Source organism: Salvelinus sp. IW2-2015, linkage group LG16, assembly GCF_002910315.2.
Source record: "Salvelinus sp. IW2-2015 linkage group LG16, ASM291031v2, whole genome shotgun sequence".
Lineage (NCBI taxonomy): Eukaryota > Metazoa > Chordata > Actinopteri > Salmoniformes > Salmonidae > Salvelinus > Salvelinus sp. IW2-2015.
In genome coordinates this window covers 2,730,909-2,750,609 of record NC_036856.1, presented here as the reverse complement: position 1 = coordinate 2,750,609, position 19,701 = coordinate 2,730,909, and the positions used below count along the sequence as shown (strand labels likewise).

The 19,701-nt window shown below is 42.7% G+C and overlaps 1 protein-coding gene across 3 annotated transcripts in view; it reads left to right on the top strand.

Moving 5' to 3' along the window:
* The window catches only part of LOC111975614 (E3 ubiquitin-protein ligase RNF13), a 102,176-nt gene that overhangs the window by 60,301 nt on the left and 22,174 nt on the right, over positions 1-19,701 (top strand). For all 3 annotated transcript variants that reach the window (XM_024004036.2, XM_024004037.3, XM_024004038.3), the window contains 4 exons: positions 14,034-14,121; positions 15,348-15,438; positions 16,244-16,349; positions 18,862-18,955. In XM_024004036.2, coding sequence (XP_023859804.1) covers positions 14,034-14,121; positions 15,348-15,438; positions 16,244-16,349; positions 18,862-18,955 — 379 coding nt within the window. The remainder of the gene's footprint in view (positions 1-14,033; positions 14,122-15,347; positions 15,439-16,243; positions 16,350-18,861; positions 18,956-19,701) is intronic.

Here is a 19,701-nt window from a genome sequence, read left to right as displayed (position 1 = left end):
GGCACACAATGGTTGTGTTATACAATTACGTGCTCTCGCACGCTCTCTCTGGTTACCGTGACACACACACACAGACACACACACACACACACACACACACACACACACACACACACACACACACACACACACACAGACAGACACACACACACACGTGTTTGCCTGATCCACAATGGCAGAGTAGCCCTGTTGTCCCTTTGTCTCCCTCCCTCTCTCTCATTTCATTAAACCTATAGAGAGAATGACAATGGGATTCCCCTTTAGCCTACTCTACTAGCCTGACATCTATTGTGTTTTATGACAGTTTGGGACAGTTTCCCATAAACATATAAAAGTACACATAGCCTATGTGTATGACTAGTCTGGATCAGGGGAGCGCGAGCCAGGATGTGACTTATCTCTCCTTATCTCCTTATCTCCTTGAAACCAAGCTCCACTTTGCACCAGATTCTTCCTAAAAGCAAATGAGCAAGAGAGCGAGAGGGCGAGAGAGAGAGAGATGAAGAAAAGTCTCGAGAGGAATTGGCAGGGAAGGCAAAAGGGGTTAATGCAGAGAGAGCGAGAACGGAGAGAGAGAGGGAGGGGTGGATAAAAGTAGAGGAATTGGCATGGAGGACAAGACGTTGATGCAGGGAAAGGGAGGGAGAACTAAAGAAGGAGAGAGAGAGAGAACGTGAGAGATGGCAGACTGAGCAAGTGCAAGAGAAAGAGAGTGAGAGAGAGATCAAGGAGTGTGAATCCAGCCTAGTGAAGAGAGGAACTGATGTGTAGCTGCTGTATAAACAGTAGGGGGAGGGGATGGGAACAGAGAGAGCCTCAGTTGGCCAGGAGAGGATGACAACTCCAGTCCAGGAGACGTTGGTTGTTGTCTGCACCACCGTTTGAGGAGCCATGATTCAGCAGTGCTGGCTTCCAACGCAGCAACACACACACCCCCCGATGCGGCAGTCATTACTGATGCTGTCAGCTGTCTCTGTCTCACCACCAAGGCTATGGATCCCACTGTTGTGCCCACTGTCTCGCGTAAGGTCGTGTGGGTGTGTTTGACTCATTAGAGCAGTACTTAAACATTCCATATTCTTCATTTACCTTACTCTGAGAGTACTCTTTTTTTAAATCATATTTTTTTAGGGGTAGATCAGCTTTAATATTGCAGATAGTGTGGCTTCCATCAATGTAATTGTCTGCATCATTTCCAATCCCCCATACATATTTTTTGTAAATATATACAGTACCAGTCAAAGGTTTGGACACACCTACTCATCCAAGGGTTTTTCTTTATTTTACTATTTTCTACATTGTTGAATAATAGTGAAGACATCACAACTATGAAATAACACATATGGAATCATGTAGTAACCAAAAAAGTAACCAAATCAAAATATAATTTAGATTCTTCAAAGTAGCCACCTTTTGCCTTGATGACAACTTTGCACTCTCTTGGCATTCTCTCAACCAGCTTCATGAGGAATGCTTTTCGAGCAGTCTTGAAGGAGTTCCCAGATATCCTGAGCACTTGCTGCCTGCTTGTCCTTCACTCTAGCGGTCTAACTCATCCCAAACCATCTCCATTGGGTTGAGGTCGGGTGATTGTGGAGGCCAGGTCATCTGATGCTGTCACGACTTCAGCCGAAGTCGGTCCCTCTCCTTGTTCGGGCGGTGTTCGGCGGTCGACGTCACCGACCTTCTAGCCATCGCTGATCCATTTTTCATTTTCCATTGGTTTTGTCTTGTCTTCCATCACACCTGGTTCCAATCCCATCAATTACATGTTGTGTATTTAACCCTCTGTTCCCCCTCATGTATTTGTCGGTGATTGTTTGTTGTATGTTATTGTGCAAGTAATGTTCTGGTGTCCCACTTATATTATTTTTGTATATTTTGGTTTTCTGAGTTTTTTTTCCATTTATTAAACTGCTCCGTTTATACCAAGTTCACTCTCCTGCGTCTGACTTCCCTGCCACCAGCACGCACCCATTACAGATGCAATACTCCATCACTCTCCTTCTTGGTCAAATAGCCCTTACACAGCCTGGAGATGTGTTTTAGGTCATTTTCCTGTTGAAAACCAATGATAGTCCCACTAAGCGCAAACCAGATGGGATGGCGGGAATCGCTGCAGAATGCTGTGGTAGCCATGCTGGTTAAGTGTGCCTTGAATTCTAAATAAATCACTGACAGTGTCACCAGCAAAGCACCTATACACCTTCACACCACCTCTCCCATGCTTCACGGTGGGAACTACACATGTGGAGATCATCCGTTCACCTACTCTGCATCTCACAAAGACACAGCGGTTGGAACCAGAAATCTCAAATTTGGACTCATCAGACCAAAGGAAAGATTTCCACCGGTCTAATGTCCATTGCTCGTGTTTCTTGACCCAAGCAAGTCTCTTCTTATTATTGGTGTCCTTTAGTAGGGGTTTCTTTGCAGCAATTCGACCATGAAGGCCTGATTCACGCAGTCTCCTCTGAACAGTTGATGTTGAGATGTGTCTGTTACTTGAACTCTGAAGAATGTATTTGGGCTGCAATCTGAGATGCAGTTAACTCTAATGAACTTATCCTCTGCAGCAGAGGTAACTCTGGGTCTTCCTTTCCTGTGGCGGTCCTCATGAGAGCCAGTTTCATCATAGCACTTGATGGTTTTTGCGACTGCACTTGAAGAAACTTTCAAAGTTCTTGACATTTTCCAGATTGACTGATCTTCATATCTTAAATTAATGATGGACTGTAATTTCCCTTTGCTTATTTGAGCTGTTCTTGCCATTAATATGGACTTGGTCTTTTACAAAATAGGGCTATGTTCTGTATGCCATCCCTACCTTGTCACAACACAACTGATTGGCTCAAACGCATTAAGAAGGAAAGAAATTAAAGAAATTAACTTTTAACAAGGCAAACCTGTTAATTGAAATGTATTCCAGGTAACTACCTCATGAAGCTGGTTGAGAGAATGCCAAGAGTGTGTACAGCTGTCAAGGCAAGGGGTGGCTACTTTGAAAAATCTAAAATATATTTAGATTTTTTAAAACACTTTTTTTGGTTACTACATGATTCCATATGTGTTATTTCATAGTGTTGATGTCTTCACTATTATTCTACAATGTAGAAAATAGTAAAAATAAAGAATAACCCTTGAATGAGTAGGTGTGTCCGAACCTTTGACTGGTGCTATATAAAATCTATATTGAAATATTTTATGTTTTATTTTCCCCTAACCCTGCCACACCTCCCCCAATTGGAGTAAACTAATAGCTAACAACACTTAAGATTCTACTTCCAGCTTATACATACTATATACATTTTACTGACAAAGTATATTTTACATTAGTTATCTTTTGTTTGTTTTTAGTCCCATCCATCAACTACCCTAAACCCCTCCCATCTGTCTCTGAAGACCATCTAGTTTTGATTTCTATTTGCAATATAAACTCAGCAAAAAAGAAACGTCCTCTCACTGTCAACTGCGTTTATTTTCAGAAAACTTAATTAACATGTGTAAATATTTGTATGAACATAACAAGATTCAACAACTGAGACATAAACTGAACAAGTTCCACAGACATGTGACTAACAGAAATGGAATAATGTGTCCCTGAACAAAGGGGGGGGGGTCAAAATCAAAAGTAACAGTCAGTATCTGGTGTGGCCACCAGCTGCATTAAGTACTGCAGTGCTGCTCCTCATGGACTGCACCAAATTTGCCCGTTTTTGCTGTGAGATGTTACCCCCCTCTTCCACCAAGGCACCTGCAAGTTCCTGGACATTTCAGGGGGGTAATGGCCCTAGCCCTCACCCTCCGATCCAACAGGTCCCCGACGTGCTCAATGGGATTGAGATCCGGGCTCTTCACTGGCCATGGCAGAACACTGACATTCCTGTCTTGCAGGAAATCACGCACAGAACGAGCAGTATGGCTCGTGGCATTGTCATGCTGGAGGGTCATGTCAGGATGAGCCTGCAGGAAGGGGGAGGAGGATGTCTTCCCTGTAACGCGCACAGCTTTGAGATTGCCTACAATGAAAACAAGCTCAGTCCTATGATGCTGTGACACACCAAATCGATCCGCTCCAGAGTACAGGCCTCGGTGTAACGCTCATTCCTTCGACGATAAACTCGAATCCAACCATCACCCTTGGTGAGACAAAACCGCGACTCGTCAGTGAAGAGCACTTTTTGCCAGTCTGGTGTCTGGTTCTGTCTGGTCCAGCGACGGTGGGTTTGTGCCCATAGGCGGCGTTGTTGCCGGTGATGTCTGGTGAGGACCTGCCTTACCTCAGGCCTACAAGCCCTCAGTCCAGCCTCTCTCAACCTATTGCGGACAGTCTGAGCACTGATGGAGAGAATTGGTGTTGTTACACGTGATCTGCCACTGCGAGGACGATCAGCTGTCTGTCCTGTCTCCCTGTAGCGCTGTTTTAGTCCGTACTGTGGGACGCCATTGCAATTTATTGCCCTGGCCACATCTGCAGTCCTCATGCCTCCTTGCAGCATGCCTAAGGCACGTTCACGCAGATGAGCAGGAACCCTGGGCATCTTTCTTTTGGTGTTTGTCAGAGTTAGTAGAAAGGCCCCTTTAGTGTCCTAAGTTTTCATAACTGTGACCTTAATTGCCTACCGTCTGTAAGCTGTTAGTGTCTTAACGACCATTCCACAGATGCATGTTCATTAATTGTTTATGGTTGATTGAACAAGCATGGGAAACAGTGTTTAAACCCTTTAAAATGAAGGTCTGTGAAGTTACTTGGATTTTTACGAATTATCTTTGAAAGACAGGGTCCTGAAAAAGGGACGTTTCTTTTTTTGCTGAGTTTATTTTTCAACTGTGCTGTTTCACAAATGTTCTGAACCTATATACTTTTTACGGATATTTTTAGTCCCACCTTTCAGCTCAACTCAACCCCTCGCATCGATCTCTGAACACCATTTGTCATATATTTTTCACAAATGTGATGTTTCACAAAAGTTCTGAACCTTTATATTTTCATAGTTTCTGCAGTAGTCTTTGATTTTACTATACAACTTTCTGCACTCTCTGCCCTACCCATATACTGTGGCACTCCAAGGGTTAACTGTACTGCACTAGTTAGTCATGCATCTCCAGGTGGCACAGTTTATACAGCTCCATCAATCCATGACCAATGAGAGAGATGTCTGATAAGCTTCCTCTTAACTCCTCTGCTCCTGCACTGGAAAACTACAACATGTTGTAGACTCTCATGAATACACACACACACACACACACACACACACACACACTACCACCACTGCAAATGCTCCGGTTACCTCTACCCTTCAAAACTGATACGAGATCAGTTTTCCCTCCCCTAAGTTCAACTTTAACATTACATTTGTTACACTTTCTGGTTAGTGTTTTTGGACTATAACATAACCAGATAAATACCTAGGATACTGTTTTGTAGCCACATGGTAATTAAGTAATAAGTGCAGAGTAAATGACTACATTTGGGAAATGAATTACTAGTGTTACCTTTTTAAATATACCATTCCATACCATTGCCTTGCTTTTTCTGCTCAGTGCTCTAATTTCTCCCTCATATGTTTTCTGGTATGAGCGAGTACTTAGAGCACTGAGGCAGAAAAAGCAAGGCACAGTTAATGAAATTATTGTTAATTGCAAAGTTCTGTTAATTAGGCTATCTAGTAAACCACATCTTGATCAAATTGGCATTGAAGGTTAAAAGGGTGCACATGTACGATGTATCGCTGTCAGCATAGGTTCGAATCCGGTCCACTGCTCTTTCAGCACGCTCTCTCTCCTACATTTCAGCTCTCTCTCTCGCTATCCAATACACATACAAAATACTTAAAGGGGCAGTGCAGTCAAAAACATGATTTCCTTGTTTATAAATATATATTTCCACACTATGAGTTTTTTTTGCCTGGAATTTCAGCCTGTTCAGGTGGGATAGAGTTTTGACATAATATCACAATCTGATCCAGGGATTTTTCTGCCATTGAAATCCTTGGGCGGGCTGGAAAGATGCTTTCAGTGTAAACTTAACTGACTAAAACAAGATTTAAAATATGTAGAAAAGATAATGGACCTATATATTTTTTATAATATAATCTGAGAACTAACAATCACCACAATAAAAGCTAGAGTCAGGGAGAATTGAAAATTCTCAAAACAATGAATTTAACAGTATTGATTTTGTTATGTTTGATCAAAAGAACAAAGCGTTAGCCATGGCAAAATGCATAGAATTGCAGGAAATTAGCTTTAAAACGGTAACATTTTCTTTCAGCTCCATGGCAAAATGTGTAGAATTGCAGGAGATTTGCTTTAAAATTGAAACAATTTCGATTAGCTCAAATGAAAAACATCTGTCTCTGATTGAGAACGACTCAGGCAACCATAGACATAGCTAGACACATTCACTCAACACAAACCCATACACTCTAACAAAATCCCCCTAGACACTACAACCACCCAAGACAAGACAAAAACACAAACATACCCCATGTCACACCCTGACCTAACTAAAATAATAAAGAAAACAAAGAATACTAAGGCCAGGGTGTGACAGAAATGTGTAGAATTGCAGGAAATTGGCTTAAATATATAAAAATGTCTAACCCCATGTCTAACCCGGTTCTCTAAAATCCTGTACCCATTGCCATGCCCACCACCTAAGTTTTTGATCTATAAAAAACCCTGCGATCTAATTATTCTGACCAATGACCATTCATATTTTTATTTGCATATGTATCCTCCCACTTTAACGAGGTAAGCGGGTTAGGCTGTAGACTAGTCTAGATGATCCTATCTGCCCACACGATTCGAATGAGCATTTTAATGGAAAAAGGAGATTCAGAGAAATACATATTCTTTTTTTTTACCAAATCAAAAAATCAAATCAAACTTTATTTGTCACATGCGCCGGATGCAGTGTAGATCTTACTGTGAAATGCTTACTTACAAGCCCTTAACCAACAGTGCAGTTCAAGAAAGAGTTAAGAAAATATTTACCAAATAATCTAAAGTAAAAAATAATAAAAGATAATTTATTGTGTTAACAATAACGAGGCTATATACAGGGTGTACCGGTACCGAGTCAATGTGCGGGGGTACAGGTTAGTGTCAATGTAAATTGTCAGGTGGCCATTTGATTAATTGTTCAGCAGTCATATGGCTTGGGGGTAGAAGCTGTTAAGGAGCCTTTTGGTCCTAGACGTGGCGCTCCGGTACTCTTGCCGTGTGGTAGCAGAGAAAACAGTCTGACTTGGGTGACTGGAGTCTTTGACATTTTTTGGGGCTTTCCTCTGACACCGCCTAGTATATAGGTCCTGGATGGCAGGAAGCTTGGCCCCAGTGATGTACTGGGCCGTACACACTACCCTCTGTAGCGCCTTACGGTCAGATGCCGAGCAGTTGCCATACCAGGCGGTGATGCAACCGGTCAAGATGCTCTCGATGGCGCATCTGGTCAGGATGCTCTCTGAATGTTGCCCCGTTTAAAGAATTTATATCAGCTAACGAGAGCGTTATCACACAGTCGTCCAGAACAGCTGGTGCTCTCATGCATGCTTCAGTGTTGCTTGCCTCAAAGTGAGCATAAAAGGCATTTAGCTCATCTGGTAGGCTCGCGTTACTGGGTAGCTCGCGTCTGGGTTTCCCTTTGTAGTCCGTAATAGTTTGCAAGCCCTGCCACATCCGACTAGCATCAGAGCCGGTGTAGTAGGATTTAATCTTAATCCTGTATTGACGCTTTGCTTGTTTGATGGTTCGTCTGAGGGCATAACGGGATTTCTTACAAGCGTCCGGATTAGTGTCCCGCTCCTTGAAAGCGGCAGCTCTAGCCTTTAGCTCGATGCGGATGTTGCCTGTAATCCATGGCTTCTGGTTGGGATATGTACGTACGGTCACTGTGGGGACGACGTCGTCGATGCACTTATTGATGAAGACGATGACTGAGGTGGTATACTCCTCAATGTCATAGGATTAATCCGAGAACATATTCCAGTCTGTGTTAGCAAAACAGTCCTGTAGCGTAGCATCCGCGCCATCTGACCACTTCCGTATTGAGCAAGTCACTGGTACTTCCTGCTTTAGTTTTTGCTTTTAAGCAGGAATCAGGAGGATGAAATTATGGTCAGATTTGCCAAATGGAGGGCGGGGGAGAGCTTTGTATACATCTCTCTGTGTGGAGTAAAGGTGGTCTAGAGTTTTTTTCCCTCTGGTTGCACATGTGACATGCTGGTATAAATGAGGTAAAACGGATTTAAGTTTGCCTTCATTAAAGTCCCCGGCCACTAGGAGCGCCGCTTCTGGATGAGCATTTTCTTGTTTGCTTATGGCCGTATACAGCTCATTGAGTGCGGTCTTAGTGACAGCATCGGTTTGTGGTGGTAAATAGACGGCTACGAATAATATAGATGTGAACTCTCTTGGTAGATAGAGTACCTTATGATAAACTGTAGACCACACTACCTCAGGCGAGCAATACCTCAATACTTCTTTAATATTAGACATCGCCACCAGCTGTTATTGACAAATAGACACACACCCCCACCCCTCGTCTTACCAGATGCAGCTTCTCTGTCCTGCCGGTGCATGGAAAATCCCGCCAGCTCTGTATTATCCGTGTCGTCATTCAGCCACGACTCGGTGAAACATAAGATATTACAGTTTTTAATGTCCGTTGGTAGGATAATCTTGGTCGTAGATTATCGATTTTATTTTCCAATGATTGCACGTTGGCCAATAGAACGGATGGCAGTGGGGGTTTACTCATTCGCCTACGAATTCTCAGAATTCGAAGGCCCGACCTCCGCCCCCTTTTTCTTAATCTTTTCTTCACGCAAATGACAGGGATTTGGGCCTGTTCCCTTAGAAAGCAGTATATTCTTTGCGTCGGACTCGTTAAATTATTTTTCATGAACACTCACAGTTGTTTATTAGTCATACAGTGATGATTTAAAAATAGAATTAAAAACACTGCATGGGAGCTTAAAAAACATATATTTAAATTATTATTTTTGCTAAATTCAAAAGTTTTAGCTGACTTCACTGCACTGAAAGTGAACCTGGAAATGGGATAAAAAGCAGAGAAGAAAATAACAATTATTTTGTGAATTTGTCATTTATCGTCAACAGTCCTCCGTGCACGGGAGATGGCTAACACATTTCTTTGGTGACTGACCAGTGACCACCAATAAATATTCCTTGGTTGACGCAGTTACTTGTGATTTATAAATTCACACATCCATTCACAAACACACATGCTGATACTTAACGGAAGCATGTGCAGATGCTTGCCCGAAAGCTCACATTGCACCCCACTGTGTCACCACCACATCAGGACGCTAGAGTCTATATCTGCTACACAGATGGTCCAGACTCTATATTGCATCATACACAGCTTATTAACCCTTCGCAAAGGCATCATAAAGACACTATGTCCATTTAGTATTGCAGTTATCCTTTAGACTCAAAGATTTTGTGTCTGCCATTGGACCTCGATTGAGAGGTATAGACTTCAATAAAGACACTGTCAAGCTAACTACAATGGAAGCGCATCATTAATGGAGTGTGCTTTTGATTGTGTTACTATTTACATTTTCCAAATCTTTTTTTAACTCTGCATCGTTGGGAAGGGCTCATAAGCAAGCGTTTTATGGTAAAGTCTACACCCCTTATATTCGTACATGTGACAAATATTATTTTTTATTTGATATGATTTTTCTTCCCGGGGATTACAGTAATTAACAAGCACAATAAGTGCTGTTAAATTGTGATCGAGGATGTTGTTGTTGCTCCGTCGTTAGTTTGCAGACATGTTGTGCCTTCAGTCTGGGATCAAGAAAATAGCGATTTGCTGTGTGTGGTTGTGTGTCCATCCATGCATGCGTGCGTATGCATGCTATCGATTTATCAATGTGAAGGTTTGTGTCTTGGTGGGCTCTGATTTGCACCCCCTCTCTTTTCATCTTCTTTCTCTTTCTTTCTCTCTCTCGTCCTGCAGTCTGAGAGGAATGCACTGAATGTCCTTATCTCTGCCCATGCAAACATTCTGTGAGCCAGTAGAGGTTGAATTCCTCTCAGATTGCATGCAGACCGCATGCTGGCATCAGAGGTGAAGCAGCCTGAGGGGCTTCTCACGATTACACTGAAAAACAAGGACACTTACAACCCTTAAAGAACATGAAAAAAACACGTATAAGAATACAAAAAACATAGCCCCAAAGTCAAGCTCCTTACTTCCGCCACCATCATAGAGTTGTCAAAACACTAGCAGCATTCTTAGCTCAAGATATCATACCAAAACAGCGTTTTTGTAACTAACCGCCTACAGTCACAATTTTGAGTACACAAATCATCTGTTATCTCCGTTTTTATGTTTGTGACGAATCTCCTGTTGTCACAGTCAAGATAGGATTATGTAGATTCCAGTTTCTTAGCAGGGCCTCAATGGTTTTGCATTCGTCTCCTCTGTGGGGGATGACTTTCTCTCTCATAGGAGACTTTAATGCTGTGGGAATGAAGGGGATGGGGGAGAGACTGCGACAGGAATCATCTGCTGGCTCTTCTCAAAGACAGCCTCATACATATGGAGACACAAACCAAGAAGCACACACACGCAGATGCGCGCGCACAGACGTTCGTTCACACACAAACGCACACACAGACGTGTACACACTGTGGCCTGCGGTAGCTCTCAGAACACACAAAAAGTATTTATTCCTGCGTAGACACTCGCGATTGCAGACACACTGTAGTCATTGATGCACACACACACAATACACCCTCACAGGCAAATACTGGGCCTTATACAGCTTTGCACTCAACACAAACATGTGTACACTCACACACACAGAGTGCAGAAAATTCCAGTGACAAACAAAAAGGCAGCCCTGCGCTAATGTCTGCTAGCATCTCGATTCCCTCAAACAACCATCTCTTCTCTCATCCTCTTTGTCTGAATGAACAATACATTTTGTTAGCTTAGCATAGCTACAGAAAATGATACCAGAATATTATACTGTATACATATCTCCCTGGCATTTACATTATTTATGCAGCAGCATACAAAATATATTTTTGGACTCACCGTTGTTGTGTTGTGCTCACATGAACAGGAAGGTGGCACGGCGGTCCTGGTTGTGGGAAATCTTCTCAATTACTTTGTCATCAAAGTCTGGTATTCTCTGGATGAAGTCATGCTGGATTGACAGCATGGCCAATACATTCAACTTTTTCTGGCCCATGGTGTTGCGTGTGTAGTTTTTTAAAATCATTTTAAGGGTGTAAAAGTTTCTCTCTGACTCAGCGGTTGTCATCGGATTAGTGGTGATAATGATTTTGAGAAAAGAGACCGTCTCAGACAAAAGCCTTTTGCAGGTTGTCCTCGTAGAGTGATTTCAGTAAAGAAAGTGACATCTTTCTAGTGTGCAGCTCAGGATTCTGGTAGGGATGGACAGCACCGTTCTCATGCCGGTAGAGAGCTCCGTTTCCCACGGGCCATAGCTTGGTAGAACACTGGAGCTCTGCGGCCGGAAAGGAATGTTCATATTGGGGTAAAAACTAGTTGTCTACCAACTTTGCCACAATTAAGTGGTCACTTTCAGAAAACCTTTCTTGCACATGAGCAGCGATTGTGTCGCATGCCTCCATCACAGGCGCAGTGTTAAGGTTTCTCTGCCCTGGTTCAGTGGCATCAACATGTCCTCTTGGCCAGTGCATCAGTTTGCGCGCCAATTTTTTTAATGTTCACCTTGAAGTTTCCGATTGCTCCGGCATTTCCTGCTGCGTCAATGGTTCGTTTCTGCATTAAGTTGTACTAAACATCCACCTCTGACATGACCAAAGAAAATAACTTGAGCAGTTGCAGAAATGTGTGATCCTTAAGTTTCATGGACAGGTCATATGCCTCACTGATGGGGATCTCATTCCATCCAGGGGGCCAGTGCCTCACGGTCCTCCCACACAGCATTGACGGTTCTGCTTTTGAAGTTCCATCGTGTACCCGGTGGCCTGGGGGACCCGTCTGTTCGCTGTCTCCGCGAGAGGGGAGAGACTTTTAGGTGAGAGCGAGAAAAAGGTGAACAAGTAGGATAGGTCTGCAAAAACAAAAACTTTGTAAGTACACTTACTCACCCTGCACAGAGTTGGTGAAGTGTTAGATTCTGTTGGTGTGCGTAACAGTGCACAAACTGCGCGTTTGGGTAAGTCTCCTTAAGTAGCGTTTGGACACCACGTGCATTACCACTCATCACCGCTGCCCCATCGTAAGTTTGTGCAACCAGCTTCTCCTTCACGTCCAGTGGCGCTTAGACTTGTTTGATGGTGTTGGAGAGGCAAACACCAGTTTTGTTTGTCCTTAACCTCTACAAACTCCAAAAAGCTCACACACACACTGTGGTCTGATAACATGTAGCGCAGCACTATTACCATATGTGATTTACAGGAGACGTTAGTCTGCTTGTACAGATGCAAAAGGAGTCTCAGACACCTCCTTAGCTATAGCTTCTCTGTACACTTCATACATACAATCCAAAGGTTTGTTTTGGATCGTGCTTAATGTACCCTTAAGAAGGGGTTGGTCGTCATAATGCCTTTGTAGCCAGTAATCTTCTTCACGCATGCTCTCAAAAATACACCTGTAAATGCCTGAGTTCAAGGAGTCGGCTGACTCGTCATGGCCCTTGTGCTGTCTCACAATTACCACACAATTTAATGCATGCTATAATTCTGTCAAGCATGTACCTATTCTCCTCCGTTTGTTGGTTGTGAAGGACATGGCTCGTCTATATGTCTAGCTGAGCCACAATGTTTGATTTTCCCAGTAATCTCAGGTTAACAGCATTGTCTACATGTGATGCACAATTCTCATGTTTTGAGAGACTTTCAGATGTTTTAAATCCTTAAACCCAGACTTGGACCACACACCCTCTCCACCGAAAAGCAGGCAGGGGAAGCAACACTCAGTCAGCCACTGCTTCCTTCCAAACTTCTCATTGTTGAATTTGCGATTTCCGACTTGTTGTGTGACGTTTATGTCCAATGGCACAGAGACTAATTTCTCCTTCATATGACAAGGATTGAAAAGCATTTGCCAGTAGATCGTCAACGTGATTCATGATGATGACTGCTTATCTAGCTAGCTAATTTGCTAGCTAAGATTTTGAAAGTATGTTGTTGACATGATCAGTCCAATCAAAGCTACGGGAGATATAATGTGATTTGATGTCATTTTATATGTGGCCAATGACCTTAAGCCTTCTTGGAAGGGCACTTTTACGGTAAATCTATGGCAGCACACAAGCGGGGTTGAACTGCCTATCTCTCCAGTAGATTCTGTGGTGACGTAGTGTCCCCATGAGTGACAGAACCCTGAGCCAATCACGGCACAACCAGATAAGATTAACAATGCCTATGCTCTGGGTTTTTGCTGGCTGCTCCTCCACCACAGAAAGCAGTGAGCTAGGCTGAAACCAATGCATTTTGGAGCTGCCTTACTCAAGAAATAGGCCAAGTTTGTATGCTGCTTTATTAACTCAAGGATTGTTTTTGTTTTTTTACATTGTATGCTGAACTGATATGTGACACGAATTAATGCCAGAATAACATTTTATATTTTAACGAAACAGGCGGGCCTCTGCCCTGCCCTACCTGCCCTGAATGATGGGTCACCACTGATTACATACCCTCTACAAGCTACTATGTCAAATAAGTTATTTTAGCCATTGATTTCTTTCAGAATGCTATGTGTTCAGCTATATTACATGCTATGCAAAGTCTTGCCTTGTTCTCCTTCGTGTGGTGGTGTGTCCATATAGCATGTCATTATCATTATACGCACATAGTATACAAATGCATGGACATTGACAAATATTCAACCGAACCACAAACTCCCTGTCCTGAAGTGATGTCAGTTACGGAGATAGCTGTCACAGAATGGATACAGTACAAAGATATTTAGGTGGGATGGGCTGGCTGAACACACACTGATCCATAGGAACCACACACACACACAATGAACACAAAGGTTTTGTCTCCCGTAGGTCCTTAACGCCCAGAAGGCCGGGTACAAGGCGGCGATTGTTCACAACGTGGACTCTGATGACTTAATCAGCATGGGATCCAATGATCGTAAGTTTCCCCCCTCTCTTCCAATCCTTTTCTTCTGCACTGCACACACAAACAAAAACACAGACGTGCAGCAGCACTGCACACAGTCGTCTGTTCATGCGTCTCCTCATTCGGGGTCAATGCAGCTTTGATTCCCAAAACCTGAGCCTAGACGACCTTTCGGACTCGCTGGGACTTAGAGATACTGCAGCCATAGCACCAATTCCGACTCTTGTGTCGTTGTGGAGGAATGTGGTGCTCTGGTTTTCAGTACGTCGCCAAACAGTTCAACCCTGTCCAAACGGCTCGATCGGCCCGGAAATTCACAGTGCCCTATCTACCATCAAATTACGTTTTTTGGGAGGAGGGATATCTGTACAGTTTCTCTTTTCTCAACAGCTTATTCTTCACATAGTTTGTCGCTTGTCTCCCGCCTCTTGCTCTGGGGTGTATGACTATGTATGATGAATAATCAAGACAGGACCCCATGCTGGTAATTGTCTAGGACGGATCATCCAGTCGGATGGGTTCTTTTCAAACGTTGGTCAGCGAGCCATTTGTTAACTTATCAGCCATCCAAGAGCTTTATGTCACCGGGGTTCTGTGGGCCCTACCAACTAGTAATATACCCACAATATGCCCACAGTCGTGCATGAGCAGAATCATATATAAGACAGTGGCACAAGTGGGCATCAGCCTCAACGCAGGGGCAGACTGGAATAATAAATCAGCGCACCAGGGGCAAATTGTCTGTTCTACTAAACTACTTTGGGCTGGTATCTGAATGGGACAGCAGCCCATTAGCCAAAATGGTAATTCTGCCCCCAAAAATAATGATAACATTTCTTAACAGACTCAATATAAAAAAAAAATTACCCATTGGCCTAAAGATGGATCAGCCCACCAGGCATTTGCCCAAAATTCCCTATGCCAGTCCGTTTCAGGCTCAAAGGGTCACATAGACCCTGGAAATTACCCCATCTAACAACTTTAAAGATCTGTGGTTCGCTATAGTTATGGTCTGTCTAAATAAATTATTTCAGAAATGCCAGATGTTATAATGTAGTGCCTCGACAAACATACCGTTCTTTCTATTTTTGTATCTTTCACCGATAACTGACTCGAATCTTCATTTCTTCCTTCGAACGTGTTGTTATTTCATGATGTTCTAGATTTTATTTTATGATGGGCATCAATATGTGGCCACCTCATGTATAAATAGCTTTTCCTTCTCTTTTCCCTTTCAGTGGATATTTTGAAGCAGATTGACATTCCATCAGTGTTTGTGAGCGAAGAGACTGCCAAGTCCCTGAAAAAGGACTACACGTATGACAAGGGGTGAGTCGCGGACCAAAATCTAATTTCCATGTCTATCAACATCAAGGCTAATTCAAGCCGGAGGCATCAAAACTGGCGTACTCTATCCATACTGTCTAAGAATCCTGTCCAAATAAATCTGTCAGCGTTTTTTTTATTTTTTTTATAATATATTTATTTATTCTATGAATGCAGTGGAAAGATGACATAATATGATATTTTTATCTTTGTGTTACATTACTATGTCATAATGGCCTCAATTGACGTGCTGGCATCGTAAAGCAGATCTGCCTCGTGCTGTCATCACATTCCCAGAGCTATGCAGAGAACAGTGGATAATCAGGGAATGACTGTTTTTTCATCCCACCATGCTGTCAGTAATAGACCTCTTTCTTTGCTCTGATATCAATCATACATTCGGGTTAGTACCTCTTTTGTCCTGGCATGCAGACATACCAAAATAGTACATTTCCAGTCAATTGCCTGGAAATGTTGCAACGTTCTTCACAAAATGTTATTATAGAAATATTAACTGAATTTGCCTATATGTATTTGGAAAATAATGATGACAGTGAGTGAAGTCTTACCCATTATTTCACAGTGTGAAATCACATTAGTCAGATGGGAGGGCGTTTATGTGACAGGACGTCATGAGGTGTAAAATGAAAATGAGTTGCCTCGTGTGACATGCTATAGATGGACCTTGTCGAAACGCTCCAATCGTAAGGACTCCTTGTAGGTCACTATTATTTGGAGTGTATCTAATCGTCAGTCATAAACACTTAATTCAATCTCCATAATGGCGCTGTTGTTGTTTTTTTCCCAGGGGTCATGTGGTCCTCATGCCGGACTTCAGCCTGCCTCTGGAATACTACCTGATCCCCTTCCTCATCATTGTGGGAATCTGCCTCATCCTCATCGTCGTTTTCATGGTAGACAAATGCACTATCTTCTCAACATGTCAATAAAGTTTATTCATTCATTTATGTACACTGAGAATACAAAACATTAAGACCACCTGCTCTTTCTATGAAATAGACTGACCATGTAAATCAGTGTGAAAGCTTTGATGATCCCTTATTATTGTCCCCTGTTAAGTCCACTTCAATCAGTGTAGAGAAAGGGGAGGAGATAGACTAAAGAATGATTTTCAAGCCCTGAGACAATTGAGACGTGAATTGTGCATGAGTGGCATTCAGAGGATGAATGGTGAAGACAAAAGATTTACAGTGCATTCGGAAAGTATTCGGACCCCTTGACTTTTTCCACATTTTGTTACGTTACAGCCTTATACTAAAAAACAAATATCATCAATAACCCATAATGACAAACTGGAAAACAGGTTTTTAGACATTTTTACAAATGTATTAAAAATTAAAAGACAAATATCTTATTTACATAAGTATTCGGACCCTTTGCTATGACACTCAACATTGAGCTCAGGTGCATCCTATTTCCATTGATCATCCTTGAGATGATTCTATAACTTGATTGGGGTCCACCTGTGGTAAATTCAATTGATTGGACATGATTTGGAAAGGCACACACCTGTCTACATAAGGTGCCGCAGTTCACAGTGTATGTCAGAGCAAAAACTAAGCCATGAGGTCGAAGGAATTGTCCGTAGCACTCCAAGACAGGATTGTGTCAAAGTACAGATCTGGGGAAGGGTACCAAAAAATGTTTGCAGCATTGAAGGTCTCCAAGAACATAGTGGTCTCCATCATTCTTAAATGGAAGAAGTTTGCAGCCACCAAGACTCTTCCGAGAGCTGGCCACCCGGCCAAACTGAGTAACCATCTTTGCAGCATTCCACTAATCAGGCCTTTATGGTAAAGTGGCCAGACGGAAGCCACTCCTCAGTAAAAGGCACATGACAGCCCGCTTGGACTTTGCCAAAATGCACCTAAAGGACTCTCAGATCATGAGAAACAAGATTCTCTGGTCTGATGAAACCAAGATTGAACTCTTTGGCCTGAATGCCAAGCGTCACGTCTGGAGTAAACCTGGCACCATCCTTACGGTGAAGCATGGTGGTGGCAGCATCATGCTGTGGGGATGTTTTTCAGCGGCAGGGACTGGGAGACTAGTCAGGATCGAGGGAAGGATGAATGGAGCAAAGTACAGAGAGATCCTTGATGAAAACCTGCTTCAGAGTGCTCAGGGACTCAGACTGGGGCGAAGGTTCAAACAGGACAACGACCCTAAGCACACAGTCAAGACTATTTCTTTTTTTATTCTACCTTTATTTATCTAGGCAAGTCAGTTAAGAACAAATTCTTATTTACTACCCTGGCCAAATCCTAACTCAGACGACACAGGGCCAATTGTGCGCTACTCTATGGGACTCCCAATCACGGCTGGTTGTGATACAGCCTGGAATCTAACCAGGGTCTGTAATGACGCCTCTAGCACTGAGATGCAGTGCCTTAGACCGCTGCACCACTCAGGAGCCCCAACGCAGGAGTGGCTTCGGGACAAGTCTCTGAATACCCTTGAGTGGCCCAACCAGAGCCTGAACCCGATTGAACATCTCTGGAGAGACGCTCTCCATCTAACCTGACAGAGCTTGAGAGGATCTGCAGAGAAGAATTGGAGAAACTCCCCAAATACAGGTGTGCCAAGCTTTGTAGCGTCATACCCAAGAAGATGAGGCTGTAATTGCTGCCAAAGGTGCTTCAACAAAGTACTGAGTAAAGGGTCTGAATACTTATGTAAATGTTATATTTCCGTTATTTTTTTTAAATTACATTTGCAAAAATTTCTAAAAACCTGTTTTTGTTTTGTCATTATGGGGTATTGTGTGTAAATTGATGAGGAAAATGTTTTATTTAATCAACTTTAGAATAAAGTTGTACCGTAACAAAATTTGGAAAAAGTCAAGGGGTCTGAATACTTTCTGAATGCACTGTATGTGCCTTTGAACGGGGTATGGTAGTAGGTGCCAGGTGCACTTGTTTGTGTCAAGAACTGCAACGCTGCTGGGTTTTTCACGCTCAACAGTTTCCCGTGTGTATGAAGATGATATCATCAAGCCTGCTACAACCAAAACATGTTTTTATTTATTTTATTTATCTAGGCAACAAATAACAGAGAACTTGCTCATTCGATCTGTCTGATTATTTAAAAATCAGAGTCAGTTACCCAAATCATCCTACTTCCTAAAGAATTGACACAAGAATGTGATAAACGTAATTATTTTAAATGCCCATACAATTATTTTGAGTACTGGTTGAGGTATTTTTTAACATGCAGAGAATTCTTAATTCGGAAATAACTGTCAATGAAATGGTGATGTCAGACTTTTGGAAAGAGGGTGCATGGTTGAAGTACAAGAGCGTTGCCCGGTTCAAAAAAAAACTGTTGGGGTATTCATCAGGATTTTCGGTGAGGTTAAGTGACTCATAACTCCACAACTGACTTGACTTTTCCCTTCTCGCTCAGATCACCAAGTTCGTCCAGGGCAGACACAGGGCTCGGAGAAGCCGTCTGCGCAAGGACCAGCTGAAGAAACTTCCCATTCACAAGTACAATAAAGGTATGGAGGGATATAGCTATCTTGACATCAACATTGAGAAGTGAGATGGGCCAATAGTTTTGCGTTTGGTTCGTAAGCATGGACAACACTGATTTTTTTAGATCTGGGTATTGTTGTCGTAATGTCGTTCAAGGAGGTAAGGTATCCCCCTGTGTTTTCCTCACTTAGTGTGAACGTATGGATTACTGTCAAAGCTGGTTGCTTCAACACGGGTTCAAGTTGAGGGAGTATCTGTGTACATTGGAATTTGTCATTGGAGAACAAAGAGTCTAAAAATGGTTTTGTGGCAGTTTGTTTGCCTGTCTATGTGTCAACAACACAAAGATTGAAACCTGGCTTTTTGATCGGAAGGCACACTTACCCTTGTATGAGATTATTTAGAATGGTATTATGACTCACTCACAGATCTATCGACCTTCGTCCTCAATGAACTGTTGACCCTAAACGCTCACCCTAACCCTCGACCTAGATGAGAACTCCAAACTGACCGTAGATCTCCACCGGGTCTAGCCACGCTATGCCTTGTGTCATACGACTGGGCCACAATGCGGGTGACATTATGAACGAGTTATGTCACCTCAATCTACTCCAGCGCTTCGTGCCATGAGCTAATGAGACGAATACAGCTTGATTTTCCACAGAGCCTGCTCCCCAGATTAAGAATGCCGCTATCTCAGATATGAGAAGGATCTATATAAATACATATTCTGTTTACCTCGAGGGAGGTAGATTTTAAACTCCTTAAT